The sequence below is a fragment of the Pelophylax lessonae genome (genome assembly GCF_965119305.1).
Source record: "Pelophylax lessonae genome assembly, chromosome: 12".
Taxonomy (NCBI): domain Eukaryota; kingdom Metazoa; phylum Chordata; class Amphibia; order Anura; family Ranidae; genus Pelophylax; species Pelophylax lessonae.
In genome coordinates, this window is record NC_138779.1 from 210557910 (window position 1) to 210581940 (window position 24031).

Consider the following 24031-nt stretch of genomic DNA (forward strand, 5'->3'; position numbering starts at 1 on the left):
TTCCTCAGGACAAGGGATCGAAATCCATTCGAACCTCCTCCAGAGGTTCAAAGAGGCCCGGTCTGGTAAGCTGAAAGCGGGTCTCTTCAGACCCGCAGACAAGCCCTCTTCTGCCTGAAGGGGCGCCCTGCACTGCTTGGCCTCGGGAACGATCAAGGACCCAGTTTCATCCTTGGAAATTTTCTTTTAATGCCCATCAGCTACGCACTCCTGGATTTATACTTTTATTCAGGGGGTCCAGCTCCCCCGGTGAGGTCTCAGTTGCCTCCGTGGGCCCTCAATTTGGTGCTGACGGTTCTTCAGAAACCGCATTTTGAAAATATTTGTGAGAGTCCTGTGCTCACTTTGACACAGAAGGTAGTTTTCTTGGGGGCTATTACTTTTCCACACAGGGTATCAGAGTTGGTTGTGTTATCGTTTACCTTATATGGTGATCCACAGCGAAAGTAGTGCTTTGTCCCATCAGTCGTTCCTACCTAAGGTCATCTGTGGTTTCCATCTAAATGAAGATATTGTGTTACCTTCCTTGTGTCCTAAGCATAAATCAGGGTGGATCTGATGGTGACAGAATCATTTAGAAAAGCATACTCACTCTTTGTTCTTATGGATGAACCTCGTAAAGGGCTGGCTGCATGTGCTGCGACCATTTCCAGATGGATCAGGCAGACAGTGGTACAGGCCTAATTTAGGGATCAGGATCCTCCTTTCTCTGTTAAGGTGCATTCTACACCTTAACAGAGAAATCATCAGACGGTCATCAGGCATCCATGGTGCAGGTTTGCAAGGCAGCCACCTGGTTCTCTGTGCACACTTTCACAAAATTTAACAAAGTGGATGTGTTAACATCTGCAGACACTGCCTTTGGCCGCAAGGTTTTGCAGGCTGCTGTTTTGAGAGGACTAGTCCTCCTTGAGGGTTTTTTTTTTTTTTGCAGGTAAGCTCCAGTTGTTCTTGGTCGAGCTAGGTTTAGCCTTTTTTTGGAATTTTCTTCTGCTGTATTTTTTTTCCCCACCGCTCATGTTTGACACTGCTTTAAGACATCCCAATGGTCAAGAAGATTCCAGAGTTGTGTCCATCAATGAACGAAAGAGAAAATTGGAATTTTATCTTACCATAAAATCCTTTTCTCTGCTGTACATTGACAGAGACGGCCACCTCCCCTCTAGCTAGTTGGGTTATATTTCTTCTGACACTGCTTGCAAGAAAACTGAGTGCCTATAGGAGGAAGTGGGAGTATACTCCCTGGGCCTGCCCCATAGTCGTGGTAAAATTTATTTTTCTGCCTAGTGTCCTACTCCTGTAGGGGGCAGCATAACCCCAATGGTAACAATGATTCTGGTGCTGTGTCCATCAAACATCAGAGAAAGAGATTTTACGATAAGACAAAAATCTAATTATTTTATATAGATGTATTACACAGAGTGATATATTTATTTCAAGCATTTTTCTTTTAATGAATATGACTTACAGCTAGTAACAACCCAAAATGCAGTATCTCAAAAAATTTGACTCTTACATAAAACCAATAAAAAAAAGGGTTAATACAGAAAAGTTGGCTTACTGAAAAGTATGTCTATCTACAGTAGAGTATGCGCTCGATACTTGATCGGGGCTCTTTTTGCCTGAATTACTGCATCAATGCGGCAGGGCATAGAGGTGATCAGCCTGTGGCACTGCTGAGGTGTTATGGAAGCCCAGGTTTCTTTCTTTGCTAGCAGCCTTCAGCTCAGCTGCCTTGTTGGGTCTGGTGTCACATCTTGCGCCTGACAATACCCCACAGATTCTCTATGGGGTTTAGTTCAGGCGAGTTTGCTGGCCAATCAAGCACAGTGATGCCATGATCATTAAACCAGGTATTAGTACTTTTTGCAGTGTGGGCAGGTGCCAGGACCTGCTGGAAAATGAAATTAGCATCTCCAAAAAGCTGGTCAGCAGAGGGCAGCATGAAATGCTCTGGAATTTCCTGGTAGAGAGCTGTGCTGACTTTAGAATTTATAAAACACATTGGACCAACACAAGCAGATGACATGTCTCTCTGAATCATCACTGACAAGCAAATTTTGCATTTCATTTGGAAATTAAGCTCCCACAGTCTGGGGGAAGAGTGGAGAGGTGCAGAATCAAAGTTGCATGAGATCTAGTGTGAGGTTTCGAGTCAGTGATGATTTGGGGAGCCATGTCATCTGGACTTGATGAAACACAGTGGACAAACCCCAGCAAAGTCAGCACAGCCCTCTACCAGAAAATTCTAGAGCACTTCATGCTTGCCTTTGGTGACCAGCTTTATGGAGATGCTGATTTCATTTTTCAGCAGGGCTCAGCCCCTCCTCACACTGCCAAAACTACCAATACCTAGTTTAATGATCATGGTATCACTGTACTTGATTGGCCAGCAAACTCGCCTGACCTAAACTCCATGGAGAATCTGTGGGGTATTGTGAAGAGGAAGATAGGACACACCACACCCAACAATGCAGAGGAGCTGAAGGGTGCTATCAAAGCAACCTGGGCTTCCATAATACCTCAGCAGTGCCACAGACTGATCGCCTCCATGCCAAGCCACATTGATGCATTAATTAATCCAAAAGGAGCCCCGACCACGTATTGAGTGCATACTATACTGTACATGGATATACTTTTTCAATAAGCCAACATTTCTGTATTAATCCTTTTTTTTATTGGTCTTCTGTAATTCAATTTTTTTGAAATACTGAACTTGGGGTGTCACTAACTGTAAGCCATAATCAAACTTACACAGAGGAATGCATTTTGAAATGCATTACTCTGTGTAACACATCTATATAAAATGTTTCACTTTTTGAATTTAATTACTGAAATAAATTACATTTTTGATATTCTCATTTTAGAAGTGTGTGTGTGTGTGTGTGTGTGTGTGTGTGTAACACCTGCTCCACATGTGTACTGTATTTTTCTCCTTGAATGCAGAGGACCCATAAGAAGGCATCTGCATAATGTAAAATTCACAAAACCAAAACAAAACCATTAAAGCACTTTCAAGTTTTCACTTACCTCTGTAGCTGTGGGCATTGTGGAGAAATTAGGACACTGAAACCACAGCTCCTCACCTTATTTTCTAAGAGAGCCTGCCTGCCTTCTAATATAAAAGAAAAACACATCAAGGTCTGGTAAATTGCTAGACAGTGACTGAAAATCTATGTTGTGATCTTTGAAGATGAATTGCACATGCAGAAAATGTAAATTCAACTATCAAGAAGAGGGCTGTTTTTAACATCTTTTCTCCCATGGTACATCCTAAAACTGTAGATCAGATTGCCCTATATTTATCCAGTGCCAATAAAATGGGATTTTTTGACTTACTGTAAAATCCATTTCTCTAGTGTTCAGTGACTGACACAGCGCCTGGTTATACTAACCCCTACAGGAGTAGGACACTAGGCAGGTAAAAGCTTGACTACGCATATGAGCAGTCCCAGAGGGTATACACCCCCTCTCAGCTAAAGGCACTCCGTTTTGTTACAAGCAATGTCAGAAGAAAGCCAACTCCACAGAGGGGTGGGTGCGGTGTCAGTCAAGGAACATCAGAGAAATGGATTTTACAGTAAGTAAAAAAATCCAATTTTCTTATTCGTTTGACGGGCACAGCTCCCGATTCTTCCCAACTATTGAGACGTCCCAAAGAAGTGTTAAACATGAGGGGTGGGAAAAACATCAGAAAAAAAATTTCTCAGGCTAACCAAAGCTCACCTGAAAAACAATTCCCTCCTTAAAGAGGACCAGCTCCTCTAAACAGCAGCCTGCAAAACCTTGCGGCCGAAAGCATCCGCACATGCCAACACATTCACTTTATAGAAAAAAAATTTGTAATAGTGTGCACCGACTACCAGGTGGCCGCCTTGCAATTCTGCGTCAGTGACACATGATGACAAAGCCCAGGAGGCACTACATACACTAATACAGTGCGCCTTGACAGGGAAAGGAGGAACATGACTCTAGGTGGAATAGGCCTGAACCACCATCTGTCTGATCCATCTGGAAATGGTCGCAGAGGAAGCGGACAACACTTTGTGAGCACAATAGAGAGTCTGACTACCTAAAAGACTCAGTAGCTGCCAGGTACACCCTAATTTGCCCAGACCACATCCAAGGCATGCAAGGCAATTTCCTTCGGATGTTTAGGCCTGGGACACAGGGAAGGCAACACAATGTCTTCATTCAAATGAAAGTCAGAGACCACCTTAGGAGAGAATGACAGACAGGGGCAAAGCACCACCTTATCCTTGCGAATCACCATAATGTGAACGACTGGATAACGCTGCCAGCTCCAACACCCTACGCGCAGAGGTGAAAACTACCAAAAAAAGCCACCTTCTGGGACAGCGAAAGCAGAAAAAGCTCCTGAATATTTTCAGAGGGAGGCTTCTGTAGAGCTGAAAGCACCAAATTAGGACCCCAGGGCAGCAACGGAGCCCACACTGAAGGAACCAAAGGTCAGACACCCTGAAGAAAGCTGCACACCAGGGAGTGTGTGGCTCAAGGGCGTTGGAGAAAAAAAAAAAAAAAACAGCCAAAGCCGATACCTGGCCCTTGACGGTACTCAAGGCCAATTACTGTTTAACCCTCCCGGTAAAGGAAAGTTAAGATTCGATCCACCGAGAAGGAGCGAGGCTGAACCCCAAGAGACTCACGCCACGCAATGTAGGTCTTCCACATACAACAGTAGATTTTCCTAGAAATAGATTTCCTAGCTTTCAACAGTGTAGGAATCACTGACTCAGATAAACCTCTAATCCTTCAGCACCTGGCATTCAACAGACAAGCCGTCAAAGCCAGCGACTGTAAAGCAGGATGGAAGATTGGTCCTTGTGACAGCAGATTCCCCCTGAGTGGAAGTCCCCCAAGGAGCATCAGCGACCAGCCGTACCAGATTAGCGTACTAAGACCGGGGAGGCCAGTCTGGAATCCTTTCTGCCTCGATCCTGCACAGGAGTCGTGGCAGGAATTCAAGAGGACTGAAACGAATCGGCAGCCAGATAATCCAATTTTTTAGGACAGAACCAAAAGCAGACTTCTGAAGGTTCAGAATCCAACTGAACTCCCTCAGAGATCGCAAAGTAATCTCCAGATGTCCATCAGAGCAGTCGGAGACTGCTCGCAAAAGATCGCCCAGGTACCCCAGTGCAGCAATCCCCCACTGACTCAAACAATGCCAGCACTGGGGCCAACACTTTTGTGAAGCCAGGAGGAGCGGAGGTGAGACCAAAAGTCAACGCCACAAACTGATACTGCTCCTCGCCCACGGCAAAACCAAGGAAGCGCTGGTGACTGGCACATATTAGAATGTGCGGGTAGGCATCCTTGATATCGTTATAAGCAAGAAGAAAACCCCCTGAAGTAGGGACGCCACTACAGTGCGAATGTACTTCATGTGGAATTTCTGTACCTGCACATAGCAGTTTAGCGGCATGAGGTCCAGAATTGGACGGATCTTGCCTTCCTTCCTGAGAACCGCAAAGAGGTTTGAGTAAAAAGTCCTGAAAATTTTTCAGAAGTCGGGACCGAATCAATCACCTCTTAAAGTAACAAGTCTTGCACTGCCCCAAAGAGACCCTGTAAGCGATCTGGGGACAAGTGCAAGTTGGAAGAACCTTTTCGGAGGATAAGACCAAACTCGATCTTGTAGCCTGGCCAAATAACTTCCTGGACCCACTCGTCCTGTACCAGGGGTCCATGGATCCGAAAACCAGCGAAGATGTGTCCCCCCCCACCCCAGATACGGGTGAGGGCGCCCCTTAATACAGAGGCAGTCTTGTCCGCAGGTGTGGAAGAGCCCGCTCGTGGCTTGCCAGACCAGATCCTCTTGGAACCTCCAGTGGAGGCCCTGACTTTTGATCCCTTGTCTTGAGACCCTAAGGCACGAAAAAAAAAACCTCATGAGCAGTGGAGAATGACAGGGCTCCTTGCCCTTGGTGGCCGGCAGAAGAAGGGTACTCTTCCCCCCTGTGAGACCCTTAACGAGGTCAGCCAAGGAAGCTCCAAACAGGCATTTCCCTACAAGGGAAAGATCAGATAAGGCCTTCTTAGAAGTCTGGTCCGAAGACCTGCATTACAGCCAGATACAATACGCCGAAGGGCCACTGCGGATACAGACAGCCTAGAAATCAAAAGAGCAGCATCCAAAGAAACCCCACAGATAAACTGTACCCCTGGGTCAACTGATACGCCAGTTCCACAAGACAGGGGGAAGATGTTTCCCCTCCAGGTCCAGGCATAAAAGTTTAGCCCACTCAGAGTTTGCGACACCAGGACAATAGTAAATACTGGCCTAAGTGCAGAACCAGCCACAGTAAACACCTGGCAGGCCAGAGTCTCCTATCAGCTGGATCTGTAAAGGCCGGGGACTCCTCAACCAGAACAAAGGTAGCTTTATTCAACCTGGAAACCATTGAGTCCTCTACAGGTGGGACCATCCACCTTTTAAGCAGTTCATCCTCATAAGGATACTGCAAAGCAAAAACACTTCGGAACCACTGCGTTTTGGACAACCCCACTGTTTTGAGACAATGTTGTCAAAGCAAGCGGAAAGGGGAACACCCTTGCAGCTTTGGAGGGCCTGTGGGTGCCGAAAAAGGGACCGGTGCCTCTGACGCAGCATCAGCCGCAACCTCCACTTTTACAATTTCACGCAGCGACACAAACAGTGCATCTACCAGCGCCTTTTCATGCGCGGCTAGAGGAGCAGAGGAACAATCCTCGCTATCTGAGCACTCAGGGTGCATGGACACAGACCCAGCAGGGTGACTCAAGTCCGCGGTGGCCGAAACAATTTCAGGATCTGATGTAACAATCAGGGGAGGGCCGCTGACTGCGATCCCACAAAGGGGATGCCGACCGAGGGCCCATCAATGGACCACCTACTGGAACCCCGCAAAAAGGGGACGAGGTCGCCCTCTGAGTCCCTTCATAGAGGCCAGCATAAGCCGCCTGCTATGACGCGCATGCAGGGTACCGATTGCCCAGCAGCGCTAAAAAGGGGCAGATGCCCCACACAATGGCGTCAAGGCTGTCATCAAAAAATGAACCACTCCTCACAGTGCCACCCCTTCCAAGGGACACGCCAAGCTGACCGCATGGCCTAGCAGCCCACGGCCTACATTTTCGTGGAGGCCAAGCTGCAAGTGCATGTATCCCAGTCCGGCCAAAGGAAGAGTGGGGGGCTTCAGCCAAACTCACTGGGGCCGCCACACCAACGGAGGCAACCTAGTAGACCGCAAGCCACAGCCTAAATATTTGTGGGCGCCCAGCCACCTAGATGCGAGCTCCAGCGAAGCCAACAATCCAGGGGCAGCGGAAGGGCGGGCAGATGCTCAAACGGGAGGCAGTGGCTTCAGCCACCCTCACAGGGGCCGCCCCATATAGTTTCCGACCAGTAGGCCGCAAAGCCGCGGCCTAAATTTATGGCCGGATCCAGTCACGTGAGGTGCGGACCCGTGGATACTAAACCATCCGCTCCCCCAGCCCAACAGCTGCCCAGAGGACATCCATGCCCTAGTCACCTACCCCCAGGGTGGCAGGGAACCCTGCTTAATCCCCTGTTGCACATCAGGAAAAACCTAGTCAGCAGCAACTCCACCAAGCCTCCCATTAGAGCATGTGGCAAAAGCCAGCTCATAAGCTCACCGCGGGGGGGGGGGGGGGGGGCGAAAGACCCGCAGTGACCACCACAAGTTTAGAGGGGCTGGGGGGAAAGGAGGGGAACCCAGGGGTCCCACGAAGGGGCTCACATCCACCCCAAAACCCTCCAGGAGTTAAAAGGGGCAGCTACTTACCATTCCAGGAACAGAGGGGGCACTGCTCCGGACAGACCACTGCTCAATTGGAACGTGGGTGGCTGTCGGCCAGGGGAAGCTGCGACTCAGGCCACGGCTAGGTTGTATGCGCCCTCGCGAGATGTTTAACTCGCAGGCTAGCCGCACTGTCTGGTGGGGCTATGTCGCGGCCGAGCTAGCACAGAGCTGAGGCCTGCGTGCGCTCTCTGGCCAGACTGGGGGACCCTCTGGATCTAGATTATCCAGTCTGTCGCCCAGTCTGGCAAATGAATGTAGATTCTAACAAGAACAAAATAGCAAAGATAGGAAAAAATTCCATCAAAAAAAAAAAATATCGCCAGGACCACAAAACCCAGCAAGGAACTAGGTCTTTACTCCTGACTAGGCAGGGTGCCTATAGCTGAGAGTGGGTGTATACCCCCTGGGACTGCCCATAGGGGTAGTCAAGCTTTTTCCTGCCTAGTGTCCTACTCCTGTGGAGGGGGGGTACAGTGGCAAGTATAACCCAATGGTCAAGAAGAATCAGGAGCTGTGTCTGTCAATGAATGAAAGAAATAGGCATCAGCAGCAGATCCTTAGGGCTGGGTACCATGTGATCACTGTGATTATTCATCACAGTGTTCACATGGTACAGTTTATTCCTCCTCAAAGGGGAATGAGAAAATCCAGTGGCTGTAAATGGGGAAAGAATGAATGGATGGATCAACTGTATTCATTGTTTCAGTTACACTGACTTTTTTTTTTGTTTAAGCCTTTAATGTCCCCTCCTCTCCTACATATGCAATCTCAATGTGACCTGTATAAAAACCATATCACCTACCTTATCCTGCACAGCTAAATAATCCCTTTACCTCCATTCTGCAGATTTATTGCAGCTTGTGCACCCCCTTCAACACCAGCATGTTCCTTTGTTTCAATATATTATATATATATATATATATATATATATATATATATATATATATATATATATATATATATATATATATATATATATATAAAATGATAGGAGCACCCTGGGGTATCTACATATATAAAATTTTTTTTTTTTTTTTTACAATTCTGGCACTTTTTAAAAAACAAAGTTGCTGTCATGCAGCACCGCTTCACCAGATTTTGCACTCTCCAGTTTTCCTAGATCTACCCCAATGAATCAAATACCTTTATTGCCCTGGTCTACAACCTGGCATACCTGTAAAATTAGCCAGGACATACCTTTACTGCTGCTGAAGTCCACTCACATTCCACATAATTTTAGAAGCCTATGCAGAAACCGACACTTCCATGAGTGTCAATCTCATGGTGCTCCAGCAGCTCCTTCTGACCTCCTCAGCAGCACACACTTTATCAGCATGGGCAGCAACAAAAAAACGTCCCGTCTTGATGGTATGCTTGCTTTTAAAAACTTTAACAAAAAAGGTAGACATCTACAATGTGGGCATAAAGCGACAGATCAGAAGAACATGTGTGTGAAACAGCGTAAAACTGCTTTGAAACGTGCTCAAAGATAAGTTTTATTCCAAAGACTAATCTATGCTTTATATTTGAGGCAATTGCAAGCTTCAAGTCCTACAACAACAATTCAATTTCCTGCCAATGGTATTGCAGCCAGCCAGTTACCAGTGCACATCTACAGGACTAATAATTCTGGCTAGCTACATTAAAATATACAGGACCCACAATCCCCAGTTGATGTGTGGTTGGGTAGAATAAAGGTAAGTGCCACATCATGACACTTTAACCCCATTGCAGAGAACCAGAGAGCTATACACACTTTGTCAAAAGTATTGGGACACCTGCCTTTACACGCACATGAACTTTAATGGCATCCCATTCTTAGTCCGTAGGGTTCAATATTGAGTTGGCCCACCCTTTGCAGCTATAACAGCTTCAACTCTTCTGGGAAGGCTGTCCACAAGGTTTAGGAGTGTGTCTATGGGAATGTTTGACCATTCTTCTAGAAGTGCATTTGTGAGGTCAGGCTCTGATGTTGGACAAGAAAGCCTGGCTCGCAGTCTCCGCTCTAATTCATCCCAAAGGTGTTCGATCGGGTTGAGGTCAGGACTCTGTGCAGGCCAGTCAAGTTCCTCCACCCCAAACTAGCTCATCCATGTCTTTAAAGACCTTGCTTTGTGAACTGGTGTGAAGTCATGTTTGAACAGGCAGGGGCCATCCTCAAACTGTTCCCACAAAGTTGGGAGCATGAAATTGTCCAAAATATGTCTCGGTATACTGACACCTAAAGAGTTCCTTGCACTAGAACTAAGGGGCCAGGCCCAACCCCTGAAAAACAATGCCACACCATAATCCCCCCCTGCACCAAATGATATGGACCAGTGCACAAAGTCCCTAAAGACATGGATGAGTGAGTTTGGGAGGAAAGGAACTTTACTGGCCTGTACAGAGTCCTGACCTCAACCCGATAGAACCCCTTTGGGATGAATTGGAGCAGAGACTTGGAGAGCCAGGCCTTCTCTACAAAATCAGTGCCTGACCTCACAAATGGGCTACTAGAAGAATGGACAAAGACTCCCATAGACACACTCCTAAACCTTGTGGACAGCCTTCCCAAAAGAGTTGAAGCCGTTATAGGTGCAAAGGGTGGGCCAACTCAATATTGAACCCTACAGACTTGACTGGAATGCCATTAAAGTTCATGTGCGTGTAAAGGCAGGTGTCCCAAAACTTTTGACAATCTAGTGTATCTTTGTCAGGAATGGAACCAGACAAAGCCACCTCTAAACAACAGCAGCCACCTCTAAGCGAGGTTTATTGGAGAAGGTGATCTCCTTGTGAGTGCCCAGGCAATTTTAAGGATATGCTCCTGAATCTATACTGCATTGTGTGCCAAGTGTTTTCTTTTTTTTTTGTGTCAAGGAAGCACAGAGAATCAGTCCCTCCAGCTGGCACCCTCAGACACACCAGAATGAAAGGTTACCAGGCTCCTTTCACACCAATATGTTTTCTCTATCGCTCATTGACAGACGTAGTCTTCTTGATTCTCAAGAGCTGGGTTATGTTGTCTCCGCAGGAGTAGGACTAGGCAGAAAGACAAAACGTTCTGGCTCCACCTTAGGGGCAGTCCCTGAGGGTATATCCTCCCTCTCTCTGCTACAGGGAATCAGTGGTGTGAACCTTTGGGGTTCCGTCCTCGGTCTTATTCGATTAGTCGAATATTGGCTTTTCTGCAACAAGGGGTTGAGCAGAAACTGGCCTTGAGTACTATCAAGGGTCAGGTCTCAGCATTAGCCATCTTCTTTCAGAAGCCTTTGGCTACTCATTCCTTGGTGCGGAATTTCATCCAGGGGGTGCGACATCTGGCTCCGCCAGTGCACGCGCCGTTACCCCCCTGGGATCTTAATTTAGTGTTGTCGGTTCTTCAGAAACCTCCCTTTGAAGATATTAGGGAGATTCCTCTACCCACGTTGTCCCAGAAGGTGGCCTTCTTGGTGGCTATTACTTCTGCACCCAGGGTGTCAGAACTGGCCGCATTATCTTGTCGTTCACCATATCTGGTGGTTCATAGAGATAAGGTGGTTCTTCGTCCGAATCCATCCTTCCTACCAAAAGTGGTTTCAGAATTTCATCTGAATGAAGAAATTGTATTACCTTCCCTGTGTCCTAAGCCCAGTCATCCTCGGGAGTTTGCTTTACACTCCTTGGATGTGGTCCGGGCAATCAGGGTATACTTGAAAACGACAGACTCGTTTCGCAAGACGGATTCACTTTTTGTGATCCCAGATGGACCCAAAAAGGGGTTGCCTGCATCTGCCGCGACCATTTCCAGATGGATCAGACAGACGGTAGTGCAGGCTTATTCTATTAAGGGTCGGGAGCCCCCGTTCCCTGTTAAGGCGCACTCCACTCGGACACTTAGTGCGTCATGGGCCTTTCGCCATCAGGCGTCAGTGGTCCAGGTGTGCAAGGCGGCTACCTGGTCGTCGGTGCATACCTTTTCTAAACATTATAAAGTTGATGTAATGGCATCGTCTGATGCCTCGTTTGGCCGCAAGGTTTTGCAGGCCGCAATTTGAGGAGACCAGTGGTCTACCTCGAGGGTTTTTTCCGTTGGAAAATTTTTCTTTAGTCTCATTCTTTGTTTATAATGAGCCTTTAAAACTTCTAGTTTGGCACCGGTTGGGCCTTCTAGATTGGATTTGATTTTGTCAATCCCACCCCTCATTTGTGGCACTGCTTCTGGATGTCCCAGCTCTTGAGAATCAAGAAGACTACGTCTGTCAATGAGCGATAGAGAAAAATGGATTTTTGTAAGAACTTACCGTAAAATCCTTTTCTCTTAAGCTCATTGACAGACGTAGTACCCGCCCCTCTATCATTGAGTTGGGTTGGGTTAAATTCTCTGTACTGCTTTAAACAGAACTGATTCCCTGTAGCAGAGAGAGGGAGGATATACCCTCAGGGACTGCCCCTAAGGTGGAGCCAGAACGTTTTGTCTTTCTGCCTAGTCCTACTCCTGCGGAGACAACATAACCCAGCTCTTGAGAATCAAGAAGACTACGTCTGTCAATGAGCTTAAGAGAAAAGGATTTTACGGTAAGTTCTTACAAAAATCCATTTTTTTTTTTCATGCTTTTTGCAAAAATGCAGGACATTTTTAACATGGGTTTCTATGGAACACGTTCACATCAATGCACTTTTGTCAATGCATTTTTGTCAGTTACTTTTTTTTAAATGCAAAAATGATTTTTTTTTTTTTTTTTTTGCTTCAATAAACTTCAAAGGAGAAGCAGCAGAAAAGCATGTAGTGTGTTTTTACTGCAATTTGCATTTTTTAATCTGCCCAACAAATTTGCAAAAAAAAAAAAAACGCATAAAGATGCAAATTGCAGCAAAAAGCATAGCAGAGATGCTCGAAAGCAAACTACATAAGTGTAAATGGAGCCTAAACCAAGATTCAGGCCATTTCTGTGAAAAGTTCTTAACACTGAATTGCAGGAATTCAACAACTTCGCAAACAGTGCATGCACACTACGAGTTGTGTTCTTCTCTATGCACAGCTAAAGTGTATCCTCCGAGTGCAATAAGCCTGTCACATATAAATATAAGAGAAGTCCTGAAGGTGACATGCATCTTCTCTACTATTTATATGTGACAGGCTTATTGCACTCGGAGGATACACTCTAGCTGCGCATAGAGAAGAACACAGGAGCAGCTATGCCCACCCCTCTCTGCAGCCTATTGACAGAAGCCTTTGTAATTTGTGAGTTCACAATACAAAGGCTTCTGTGAATGGGAAGAAGGAGGGCGGAAGAGGCAGGCATAGCAGTTTTGCTGACTCTGCTCTCGAAGGAACTAAGACCACAATAAGCAGCATCAGAGCTCCAGAAGTTATCGTCCTAGAGCACAAAAAACCTGTCAGATGTTACTAGTGATAAGTCTACAAGGTGGCAGGCACCTCATTAGACTTATGGTATTGCCTGGAGTTTTTACAAAGTAGCAGAATTCCTGGAATTCAATTTTAAATAGCGAATTGTGAAAAATTTTCATAAATGAATCTAATAAAAATAATTTAAAAAGGTGACAAGGATAAGTAATTTCCTCTTCACCACATTTAAAGCATCCTCCCCTCCATACCGGATTCAGTGGATCATGGGATGTAGTAATGTTCAGAGCCCCCAAGCAAAATCTTTCCTTCCTTAGTCTTCTGTGGGGGATCTATTCCACAGGGTGGCCATGATAATGACTTTGGTAGGAGGCGCTAAAGATTCCTACAATAATTTGGGCAGAGGAGGGTGGGGGTTGTTTTAGACCAGATGAGTTAGGCAAAAAGCACAACTAAAGAGAGAACTTGTATTGGATAGACTGGAGATCTAAATCTAGCGGGGATTTTTCTTTTTTTTTTTACCATCTCGGTTCCATTGGGTAGATTTCGATTCACTACTTCTGTAGACAGTAGGAAGTGAGAAGAACCTCCCTAATAGTTGGCACCAGAACAAGGACACCCATTGAAAGATTTCTCAATTCTAGTTATGGCGACAACTTCCAATTTAGAACTTTACTTTCACTCTATTCATCCCGCCTATTGTCACCAGAACTGAATCTCACTCTATTCATCCCGCCTATTGTCACCAGGACTGAATCTTCTAAGAGGGTTAAGACAACAATAACTTCCAAAAATAGGGGCGCTGGGCATGGATTTTCATAGATTATGTAAAGATTATGTAACCCTCCTCAGGAAAGGGCATTCACCCAAGCTGAGATGTAAGAAGTGAAAGATTTTTCATTTGGTTCTCTCGGACCTATTACACAGCAGAAAAAATATGGCAGGGGTTCTAAAAAAATAGCTTTAGGCCCCATTCACACTTGTGCGACTTGTCATGTGAGTTTGGACCCCAAAATCCCATGACAAGTCGCACCCCATGTTTCCCAATGAGTACTGTTCATATCTGTGCGACATAGTTCCTGCACTACTTTGGTCTGACTTTCATGTGACCTGAGGGTCATAGACTTCAATGTAAACCCTCAAGTTGCATGAAAGTTGTACCTGCATGATATATGTGCAACTTTGTAAAGCCTGGTTTTTGACCCGTCCCAGTCCATCCCTTCTGCAGAGAAGCCCCTCCCGAGCAAATTGTCCATCCATCTGTTCCTGGTGTCCCTTCTGCAAGAGAAATGAGCTTCAACCTTCACCCTAACCTAACCCCAACCATCACTGCGGCAGGAAAAGGAATTGTGTCACACCATGTATGTTATCATTGGTCCAAGCCGAAGTTGCACTGTAAATTTCACAATTTTGAAGTTGCACAAGTGTGAATGGAGTCTTTAGGGCACATGGTTGTCCATTCAGAGACAAAATCAATTTTAAAAATCAACTGATCAAAATCAACCTTAACCCTAACCTAACCCCAACCCATCACTGCGGCAGGAAAAGGAATTGTGTCACACCATGTATGTTATCATTGGTCAAAGTCGCAATGTAAATGTCACAATTTTTGAAGTTGCACAAGTGTGAATGGAGTCTTTAGGGCACATGGTTGTCCATTCAGAGACAAAAATCAATTGCAGTCAACTTAACTTCATTAAAACGATAATTATACCCCAACAAGAACAATTCTAGAGCAGCATGTTCTATAGAAAAGATAACTTTATCATCCTTAAATTTTATGTTTTAAACATACATTATATACAAGCTTCAATGAAGGTGTCCCTTTTTTTTTTTTTTTTACACAGTTCTCTTGACAAATCCTTGTTTTGTTAGAGTGAACATCACAAGTGTGAGAGAGAACTTCACAAAAAGCCGTTCAAATGTAGATCAGCAAAAACAACTGGCCAGGTAAGTCACTTTGATGTCACACCCCGCGATATATTCTTACCGTTTAAAAAGCAAAATTTCGTAATCTTGGGTCTGTGGGTTCAGGAAAACGAAAAGTTTGCGAACATCCAGCGACCGTTCCGGCTCTGCGTTTATTGACAAAATGGCAAAGACACCCCCAGGTAGTATAATGAAAAGGTCCAGCATTAGAGTACTGCAAGAGACTCGAACACACACCACTAGAATAAGTTTAGTTGCAAAGTGCAGAAGTCCAAAGAAGCCTTATTTATTAATCTCTTGTGCAGCACAAACCTGCTCTGTACTTAACAGTAGGGACTTGCGTCATATAACAGACATTTCAGAAGAAAAAAATAAAAAATAAAGGAGGGTTGAGGAAACAACCAAAGGTCTTTTTTTTTCTCCACTAGAATTCAATACCATATAGCTTTTTTTCTGTACTTTGGTGGGAAACAAAAGAAATTTAAAGACTTTCATGAAAAAAACAAAAACAAAAAAAAAACCCCAAAGTCCTTTATGTTGGGTTCAACCAATTTCTTTTTTTACAATCCGAAAAGACCCTGTAGATAAAACTGGTTGCGTAGTTGACTGCTCTTCAGGCCAGTCCAGAGGTGGAAAGCACAATAGATATGGAACACACAAAAGCCTTAAAGCCTAGAAAATGTCACTCTGTTAAATAGTTAAAATTGGAGGCTTTAAGAAAACTGCCTTTACTAGAATTAATGTACATTAACATGATTCAACTCCGATACAGAAGCAAAGAAAAAAAAAAAAAACAGCATACACCAGACGATACATAAGAGTCCTTTGAGGTCTGGCACACGTGGTTTGGAAATGCCCATATAGCTAAGCACATAATTGGGTTAAAGTGTACCTGTCATTTAAAACAGAAGAGACAATGTGTGGAGCATAACCTTTACCGTAGAAAGATTTCAGGCCGTTTAATGTAAGGCTGGCCCAAACATTATGCAATTTTCCTTAAGATTTACCAAAACCATATAAGGGTCAAGCCTCAACACTTAATTTGTATGCAATCAAGCAGGCCCTTGCACTACAAAATTGAAGGTAAAAATCTAAAGGAAATTAATTATAGAACTTATGGCCAACCTAACACTCCACAGAATTTGTTTTAAAAAGCTCGAGTCACTAGATATTAGAGCTGCACGATTCTGGCCAAAATGAGAATCACGATTTTTTTGCTTGGAATAAAGATCACGATTCTCTGTGTAACATATTTTACATTCTAAAAAAAATTGGGATAACTTTACGGTTTTGTTTTATTTTTTTTATTCATTAAAGTGTATTAATTGCGTTTGAAAGACTGCTGGGCAAATACAGTGTGACATAAAATTTTACAACAATCACCATTTTATTCTGCAGGGTCTCTGCTAAAAAAAAAAATATATAAATGTTTGGGGGGTTCTAACTACTTTTCTAGGAAAAATAAACTGATTTAACTTGCAAGCAACAAGTGTAGGGAAAAGGTTTAGTCTTTAAGAGGTTAAACTTCCTTCCTCCGGCAGAGGGAAAGAAAAGATACAATGTAATCATTTGTGTTTACAGTTCAGTGGGAGACTAATGCTGATAGGCTTTTGCGGGAGGCTCTTTTTTTTTTTTTTTTGATAGCTGCTCCCTCATAGCTATGTAAAGAATCGAGCAAGTGTCATGTTAAGATCGTCAGGGGGAGTGAATCGCGATCTCGATTCTGTTACGATTAATCGTGCAGCTCTACTAGATATACACATGATATACACATATATAGTAACTAAAGATGACATTTCTAGTTACTTAATATAAAAATAAAACCCATAACTCACTTTGGGTTCATTATATACGATATAAATACATTACAATTTTAAAAATTTGAGGTTCCTTAAAGCAGACCACCACCGGAGAAGAGAAGTTCCCTTGATCTCCCCCCCCCCCCTCTGCATGTATTCCCCCCTCCTATGAGCGGGTGCCCATATGTGACCGGAACCCACTCCCACTTCTGCTCACCTAAGCGAGAAGAGCAGCAGAAGTTTGGCCCTTCCTCCCAACTGCAACCTCCTGGGACAGGTCAAAGGACACAGGAGGCTGCGGGAGCATTAAAAATATTCAACGCTGTTAACCTCACACAGTAGGTAAGCAATCAAGATGGTGGCACCAGCGACCCGAAGAACCAGCCCAGGAGAAGACAAAATTGGATCCCTGGGCTGGTGTCTGTATATTAAAAGTCATTAGCTACAGTATTTGTAGCTGCTGACTTAATTTTTTTAAAAACCGAGCAGAGCTCCTCTTTGAGGGGGATGGAGCCAGTACCAAGTATATCCTCCAGTGTAGCAAACCAGCTGAGTCTTCTCTGCAATGGCTTGTCTATTACTTTATGGACCTAATGAGAAAACTATTGGCCTAGGGAAGAGACAACTGTACAGACCTAGTCAGAGAGCATTTCTAAGTGCCTAGGAAGAACATCTCTATGGGCCTAGGGAGGGAAAAACTATACGGGCCTAGGCAGAGGGCATTTATATGTGCCTAGAAAGAATGTCTCCATGAGCCAAGGGAGGGGACAACTGTACGAGCCTAGGATGAAAGTCTCTACGGGCCTAGGGTTGAGACAACTGTACAGGCCTAGGCAAAGAGCATTTCTATCTGCCTAGGAAGCACATCACTATGGGCCTAGGGAGGAGACAACTGTACGAGCCTAGGCAGTAGGCATTTCTATGTGCCTAGGGGGAGTGTCTCTATGGGCTTAGGGAGGAGACAACTGTACGAGCCTAGGCAGTAGGCATTGCTATGTGCCTAGGGGGAATGTCTCTATGGGCCTAGGGAGGAGACAACTGTACAAGCCTAGGCAGTAGGCATTTCTATGTGCCTAGGAGAAATGTCTCTATGGACCTAGGGAGGAGACAACTGTACAATACTAGGCAGTAGGCATTCCTAGGGGGAATGTCTCTATGTGCCTAGGGAGGAGACAACTGTACAAGCCTAGGCAGTAGGCATTTCTATGTGCCTAGGAGAAATGTCTCTATGGACCTAGGGAGGAGACAACTGTACAAGCCTAGGCAGTAGGCATTGCTATGTGCCTAGGAGAAATGTCTCTATGGGCCTAGGGAGGAGACAACTGTACAAGCCTAGGCAGTAGGCATTTCTATGTGCCTAGGAGAAATGTCTCTATGGGCCTAGGGAGGAGACAACTGTACAAGCCTAGGCAGTAGGGCATTTCTATGTGCCTAGGAGGAATGTCTCTAGGGGCCTAGGGAGGAGACAACTGTACAAGCCTAGGCAGTAGGCATTTCTATGTGCCTAGGAGGAATGTCTCTATGGGCCTAGGGAGGGGACATTTCTATGTTCCGGGGTGTGAGGGGGTAAGACAACTGTACGAGCCTAGGCAGAGGACATTTCTTTGTGCCAGGGGGGTAAGACAACTGTACAGGCCTATGCTGAGAACATTTCCATGTGCCTGGAAAGAAAGTATCTGTAGGGGCCTAGGAGGGAACATCTATAAAGACCTCAGGAAATTCTGTACACAACTTTCACTGAAGTGAGGAACAGAGACTTAAGTTGCTACCCAACTGCAAAAAATTAGACTTCAAAAAGCACCAAGATCCCACAAAACGGGAAACAAAGCACACTTCTTAACAGGCCAATGGCAATCTTAGGAATATTTTTGCCCAGATGGGGGACAAAGGCATTTTTGTTTGGTCAAGCCCAAAACTGTCTCCACAGGATTATAAGCAACAGGTACACTTTAACCTTGAAGTCACAGGCTGTTTTTGTACAGGTAACTGCACAACCAAATATCACTGCTACTCTTACCGTGACAGACTACGACACTTGCAACAAAAAGATGACCCGCTAGAGAGGCTGAAGGGTCAGATATAATTTTGTGAGTTCCAAGAACTTGCCCTGTCAAGGCACATTTGTCAGAAAGACCGGAGTCATTTAAGAGGTCCAGCGGTCTTTGGTCATGCAGTGAAGAATACCCTGTGCCATTACATCCACAAACACTAAAATTTAGTTTTGAATTGATGCCATTGAGTTAAATCACCCACGTGTCCTATCTCAAAATTTCATAATTTTAGTACCGCCCCACCTGTCCCTCAAATTGTTCTAGCATTAAGTCCCTGGTTGGTTGGGGCGGTTTTTTCGACCAGTTTTAATCACACTGTTGATTTGAAGGAGAAGATAGAGCTGAAGGAATAAACTTAGGAACTGTAAAAAGGGACAAGCTCTGGTGTCCTAAGGCGTAAATACAGAGGGGTGATCTGACCCACTGGCACCCACCCATCTCTGAAATATCAGTCTTTGGTGGACTAAGCCTTTAAAGTAAAAATGGGGCGATGATACAGACTTTCAAATACGGTAATATTCCTAACTGTAAATGCATTTTAAAACAATTCCTCATTGACCTCCGTAGCTAGGAGGATAAGTAGACCAATTCATCCTCAAAAGTTCACACGAGAAGCAGTGAAGTGAAGACAGGTCTCAGACTCTGCTCCTTCCGCTTTGCTGTGCAACTGCATTCAATATTTTGAATTGCCATGGTATAGACAACCCATGAGGCTAAACAATTCCTCATTGACCTCCGTAGCTAGGAGGATAAGTAGACCAATTCATCCTCAAAAGTTCACACGAGAAGCAGTGAAGTTAAGACAGGTCTCAGACTCTGCTCCTTCCGCTTTGCTGTGCAACTGCATCCAATATTTTGGATTGCCATGGTATAGACAACCCATGAGGCTACAGGCAAGTTGCTGTTGGGGTGACCTGTGGTTATAAGTGTAGTAACCACAAATCCATAGAAAAGGCAGGAAACCAAGTCACTGCTGGGAGGGGGAAACCGATTAAGCTAAGCTGCTGGAATTAAACAATGAGGTACTGTTTTAAATTTTAACACTGAATTTATCCACAGTATCTGTAGCTACAAAGGTCAGTAAGGGCTGGTTTTAAAACATCTATACTGTTAAAAACATGTCAATAATTGAACGTCCATTGCATAGCTGCACTTTTACTTAAATTATTTGTTACCATCAGATGGAATCAAAGATTTGCACATTTACAAAAACACATCCCGTTCCCAAAAAGCAATTTGATTTTACAACTATACAGCTGGGGCACCGCGTTGCTGTCACAGATGCTCATAAGAGTGTGGCGACACAATCAGACTGACCGCTTGATACGTAGCTGGCTAGTCCTTTATTTTTTTAGGATCCTCCAAATCACCCACAATACTTGAAACAAACATGAATGTGAAAGGCCTTGGAGTCCAACAGCAACTACACATGATTCAGAATTGTAAGCCCAATTAAACACGCAAGAACAGAAGAAAGGAAACATTTAAAAAGACAATCATTTTACATGTCTGAGTTTTCTTAATTTTTTTTTTTCCTCTTCAAAGTGAAACCTCAATACCATCTTTGGTACAATAAATTAAAAAAGAAAAAAAAAAAAAAAACAAAACAAAAAAAAAAAGTTAAAATAATAAAACAGTACTTTACTATCCACAGAGATATGAAAAGGACAGTTTAATCTTTACATTTTGTTTTTTTTTTTTTTTCTTGAAAAATTAAAAAAATGAAAATAAAATAGAAAACCCTACTGTTACAGCACATAGCACTGTAAAGTTTTAATACTGAAGCAAGGGCTTAGAAATTTTACAACCCATGAAAAGTGTGCTGGTCGCACCAAACAAAAGAAGCGGCAAAATAAAGACGGGGGGGGGGATCAAATTTGTAGTGTAAAGAAAAAAAAACAATAGGAGCGGGAATTGGGAAAAAAAAATTAAAAATCAAAGATTGGACTGAACTGAAAAGATGACCAAAGAAATATGGAAAAAAAGGGAGTGGGAGGGGCAAGAAAACTGAACTTCTGCAATATGAATTAGAATAAAAAAAAAAAAAAATTAAAAAATGCTCCTAAAATTCCTTCCTGATACAGCTAAAACAGACTGAGTAAGAAGTTATAAATAAAAGACATGGGAACCTTTAGTTTTTTTTTTTTGTTTTTTTTTCTTTTTTCATTTTTAGAAAGCAAACTGTTAAAAGAGTTTTAGCAGCAATTCCAGTTGAGAGAGTGGAGTTAGCAGCCAAGATAATTCCAGTGAAGTGCGTTAATTGCACCCTAGCAAAAGTTGGTATAAATCAGGGAGGGGAGGGGGGGGGGCCTGGAGTGGGGAGGGGAGAGAGGGGTTGGGGGGTGAACACAGGAGATCTGGATGAATGGTTAAGATGGCAGCATAGGGCAAGTGGCACAGACAGTGTTTTGCAGAGTGATGTTTTGGCCTGTAAACGAGTTCACTGACGTGCAAAGAAAGTCTGGATTCGTCCTGCTTCTTTCTGAAGAAGGAAAAAGTTGGTGATAGAAATGGAAGCATTGGAAATGTCTTGAAGTCTTTGCACAGGTTAAACTTCTACCAGTGTGTCAAAAAAGCAATAAAAAAATAAAATAAAATAAAAACAAAAAAGAAAAGAAAAGAAAAAAAAAAATAAAGAAAAATAAAAATAAAAAAAATAAAAAAAACAGAGCAGTCCAATTTGAAGTCTGTTAAAACTGCTTCTCATGGGTCAACACACACTTCACACTCCCCTCGTAGTGATTTTTATTTTTTAATAAATAAACAATTCACATTAACAGCTACACCTTGACAACTTTTTTTTTTTTTGATGGTTGTGATAAAAGCCAGCTCACCCTTTTTTTTTTTTTTCCACAACCCCACCCTGCAGCCTGTCAAGCCCTCCTCCGAATTCAGTATTTCGTTTTTGTTTTTTTGTTGTTTTTTGTTTTTTTTTTTTTCTATTATTGGTATGGCTTTAATTTTACATGAAAGAAACATCAAGAGCTTGCTGCTGTACTCTGAGGGACACAAACGCCTAACATCGCACTTTCTTCACTTTCCGTCCTGTTTCGGATATGAGGTGGTCCGACCATGCTGGATGTGTTGCTAGAGTAGGGATAATTCAGAGGCACGCTGGAGTCGTTATGCCCGCTGACTGTTCTAGTCCGAAAAGCAGAAACCCCTAAGTGTAAGTTTGAGGAGCCAAAAGGACTGCAGTCTAAGCTAGGGTGGTGTGGGTGCAATGAAGAGGAAGACTGGGGGTGTCTGTGTCCCAAGCTGAGCTCCATGGATTCGGGGATTTGCGGAGAGGAGGAGGTGATGAGCTGCCGGTGGTAGTGAGGCCGGTTGACATGATGGTACAGCGGGTGAGGGTGATGTGGTTCGCTTCCGTGAAAATGCTGCGGCTGACTGGGAGTGGGCTTGTGAGGTAAGATCTGAGGGTACGAGTCGCTGTTGGTGATGGGGACATCTCCGCCTGCCCACAGTCTTATCTGCTGCTGCGAGTGAGTCTGTTGGAAGAACAAAGTCAGAAAAACAGAGGATCAGCAGGTGTAGTTACATATGATGCTTTGCATTAGGGTACAATCTCCCTGCTTCTACCAGGTACAGGATCATACTCCTTTTATGTCTTAACACTATACCTGTATATGGACAAATGTACCGCACAGAACAAACACTGAATTATATGGACACACAAAAAAATTGGATTTTTGTCTTACCGGAAAATCCTTTTCTCTGATGTTCATTGACGAACACAGCTCAAGAATCTTCTTGACCATTGGGTTATGCTGCCCCCTACAGGAGTAGGACACTATGCAGGAAAAAGCTTTACCACGCCTATGGGGCCAAAAGCAGCATCCGGCAGATGACAACATATTTTTGTAGAATCTTGTGAAAGTGTGCACAGACGACCAGATGGCCGTCTTGCTTCATCACTGACGCCTGATGGCGGAAGGCCCAGGAAGCACGAAGCGCCCGCGTAGAATGCACCTTAAAGCGGTAGTATACCGATTTTTGTGACTTACCTACAGGTAAGCCTATACTAAGGCTTACCTGTAGGTACAATTAATATCTCCTAAACCTGCAGGAGATATTTGCACTGCATGCAGCCGCTGACTCTAGCGGCGTATGCGCTCTGAAGGTCCGCTGGACCTTCAGAGTTCCTTGCCGGGAAGTTGCTGGAAAGTTAATCCCCCGCGCGCATGCGCGGGAGTGACGTCATTGCGGCTCCGGCCACTCACAGCGCCGGAGCCGCCGAACCCGGAAGAGACGCAGAGGGATCAGGTCTGCTCCCACAGCGGTGTCCGGGGGTCCGTGTTGGGGCTTCGTTTTAAGGTAAGTATTTCATAATGAGCTAGTATGCGATGCATACTAGCTCATTATGCCTTTGTCTTGCAGGGTTCTTTTTTTTTCTTCTCTCGAGTATACTACCGCTTTAACAGGGAAAGTAGGTACCTGACCCTACTGGCTGATCCATCTGGAAATGGTCACGGCAGATGTGGCCAACCCTTTGCGAGGTCCATCCTTAAGAACAAAAAGTGAGTCTCATATCCTAAACTACTTAGTTGCCACCAGGTACATCCTGATCTTCCGAACCACACTCAGAGAATGCAAGGCACAGGGAAGGCAACACAAGGTCTTCATTCAGATGGAAACCAGAGACCTTAGGAAGGAACGAATGACAAGGCGAAGCACCACTTTATCTCTGTGAACCACCAGAGAAGGTGGACAAGACAAGGCTGCCAGCTCGGACACCCTGCGCTTGGAAGTAAATGCAAGCAGAGGAATCTCGCGAATATTTTCAAAAGGCAGTTTCCGAGGAACCGAGAGTACCAAATTGAGATCCCACAGAGGCAACGGAGACCGCACAGGTGGAGCTAAGTGGCAAACCCCCTTGAACAAAGGTGCGAACCAAGGAATACCTAGCCAAAGGACATTGAAAGAAAATCGCCAAGGCCGAAACCTGACCCTTGATGGTTCCCCAGGGCCAGGCGATGTTCCACACCTCTTTGGAGGAACGCCAAAATGCGAGCCACCGGAAAGGAACAGGGAAAAACCCCCCGAGACTCACACCAAGCAATGTATGCTTTCCAAACGCGATGATAAATCTTCCCAGAG

General features: G+C 44.5%; 1 protein-coding gene across 4 annotated transcripts in view; it reads right to left on the reverse strand.

Moving 5' to 3' along the window:
* Positions 1 to 21664: 21664 nt before the first annotated feature.
* Positions 21665 to 24031, reverse strand: part of LOC309568112 (dual specificity tyrosine-phosphorylation-regulated kinase 1B-like) — a 156646-nt gene continuing 154279 nt past the window's right edge. For all 4 annotated transcript variants that reach the window (XM_082273712.1, XM_082273711.1, XM_082273710.1 and 1 more), the window contains one exon: positions 21665 to 22422. In XM_082273712.1, coding sequence (XP_082129838.1) covers positions 21910 to 22422 — 513 coding nt within the window. In that variant the 3' untranslated portion in view covers positions 21665 to 21909. The remainder of the gene's footprint in view (positions 22423 to 24031) is intronic.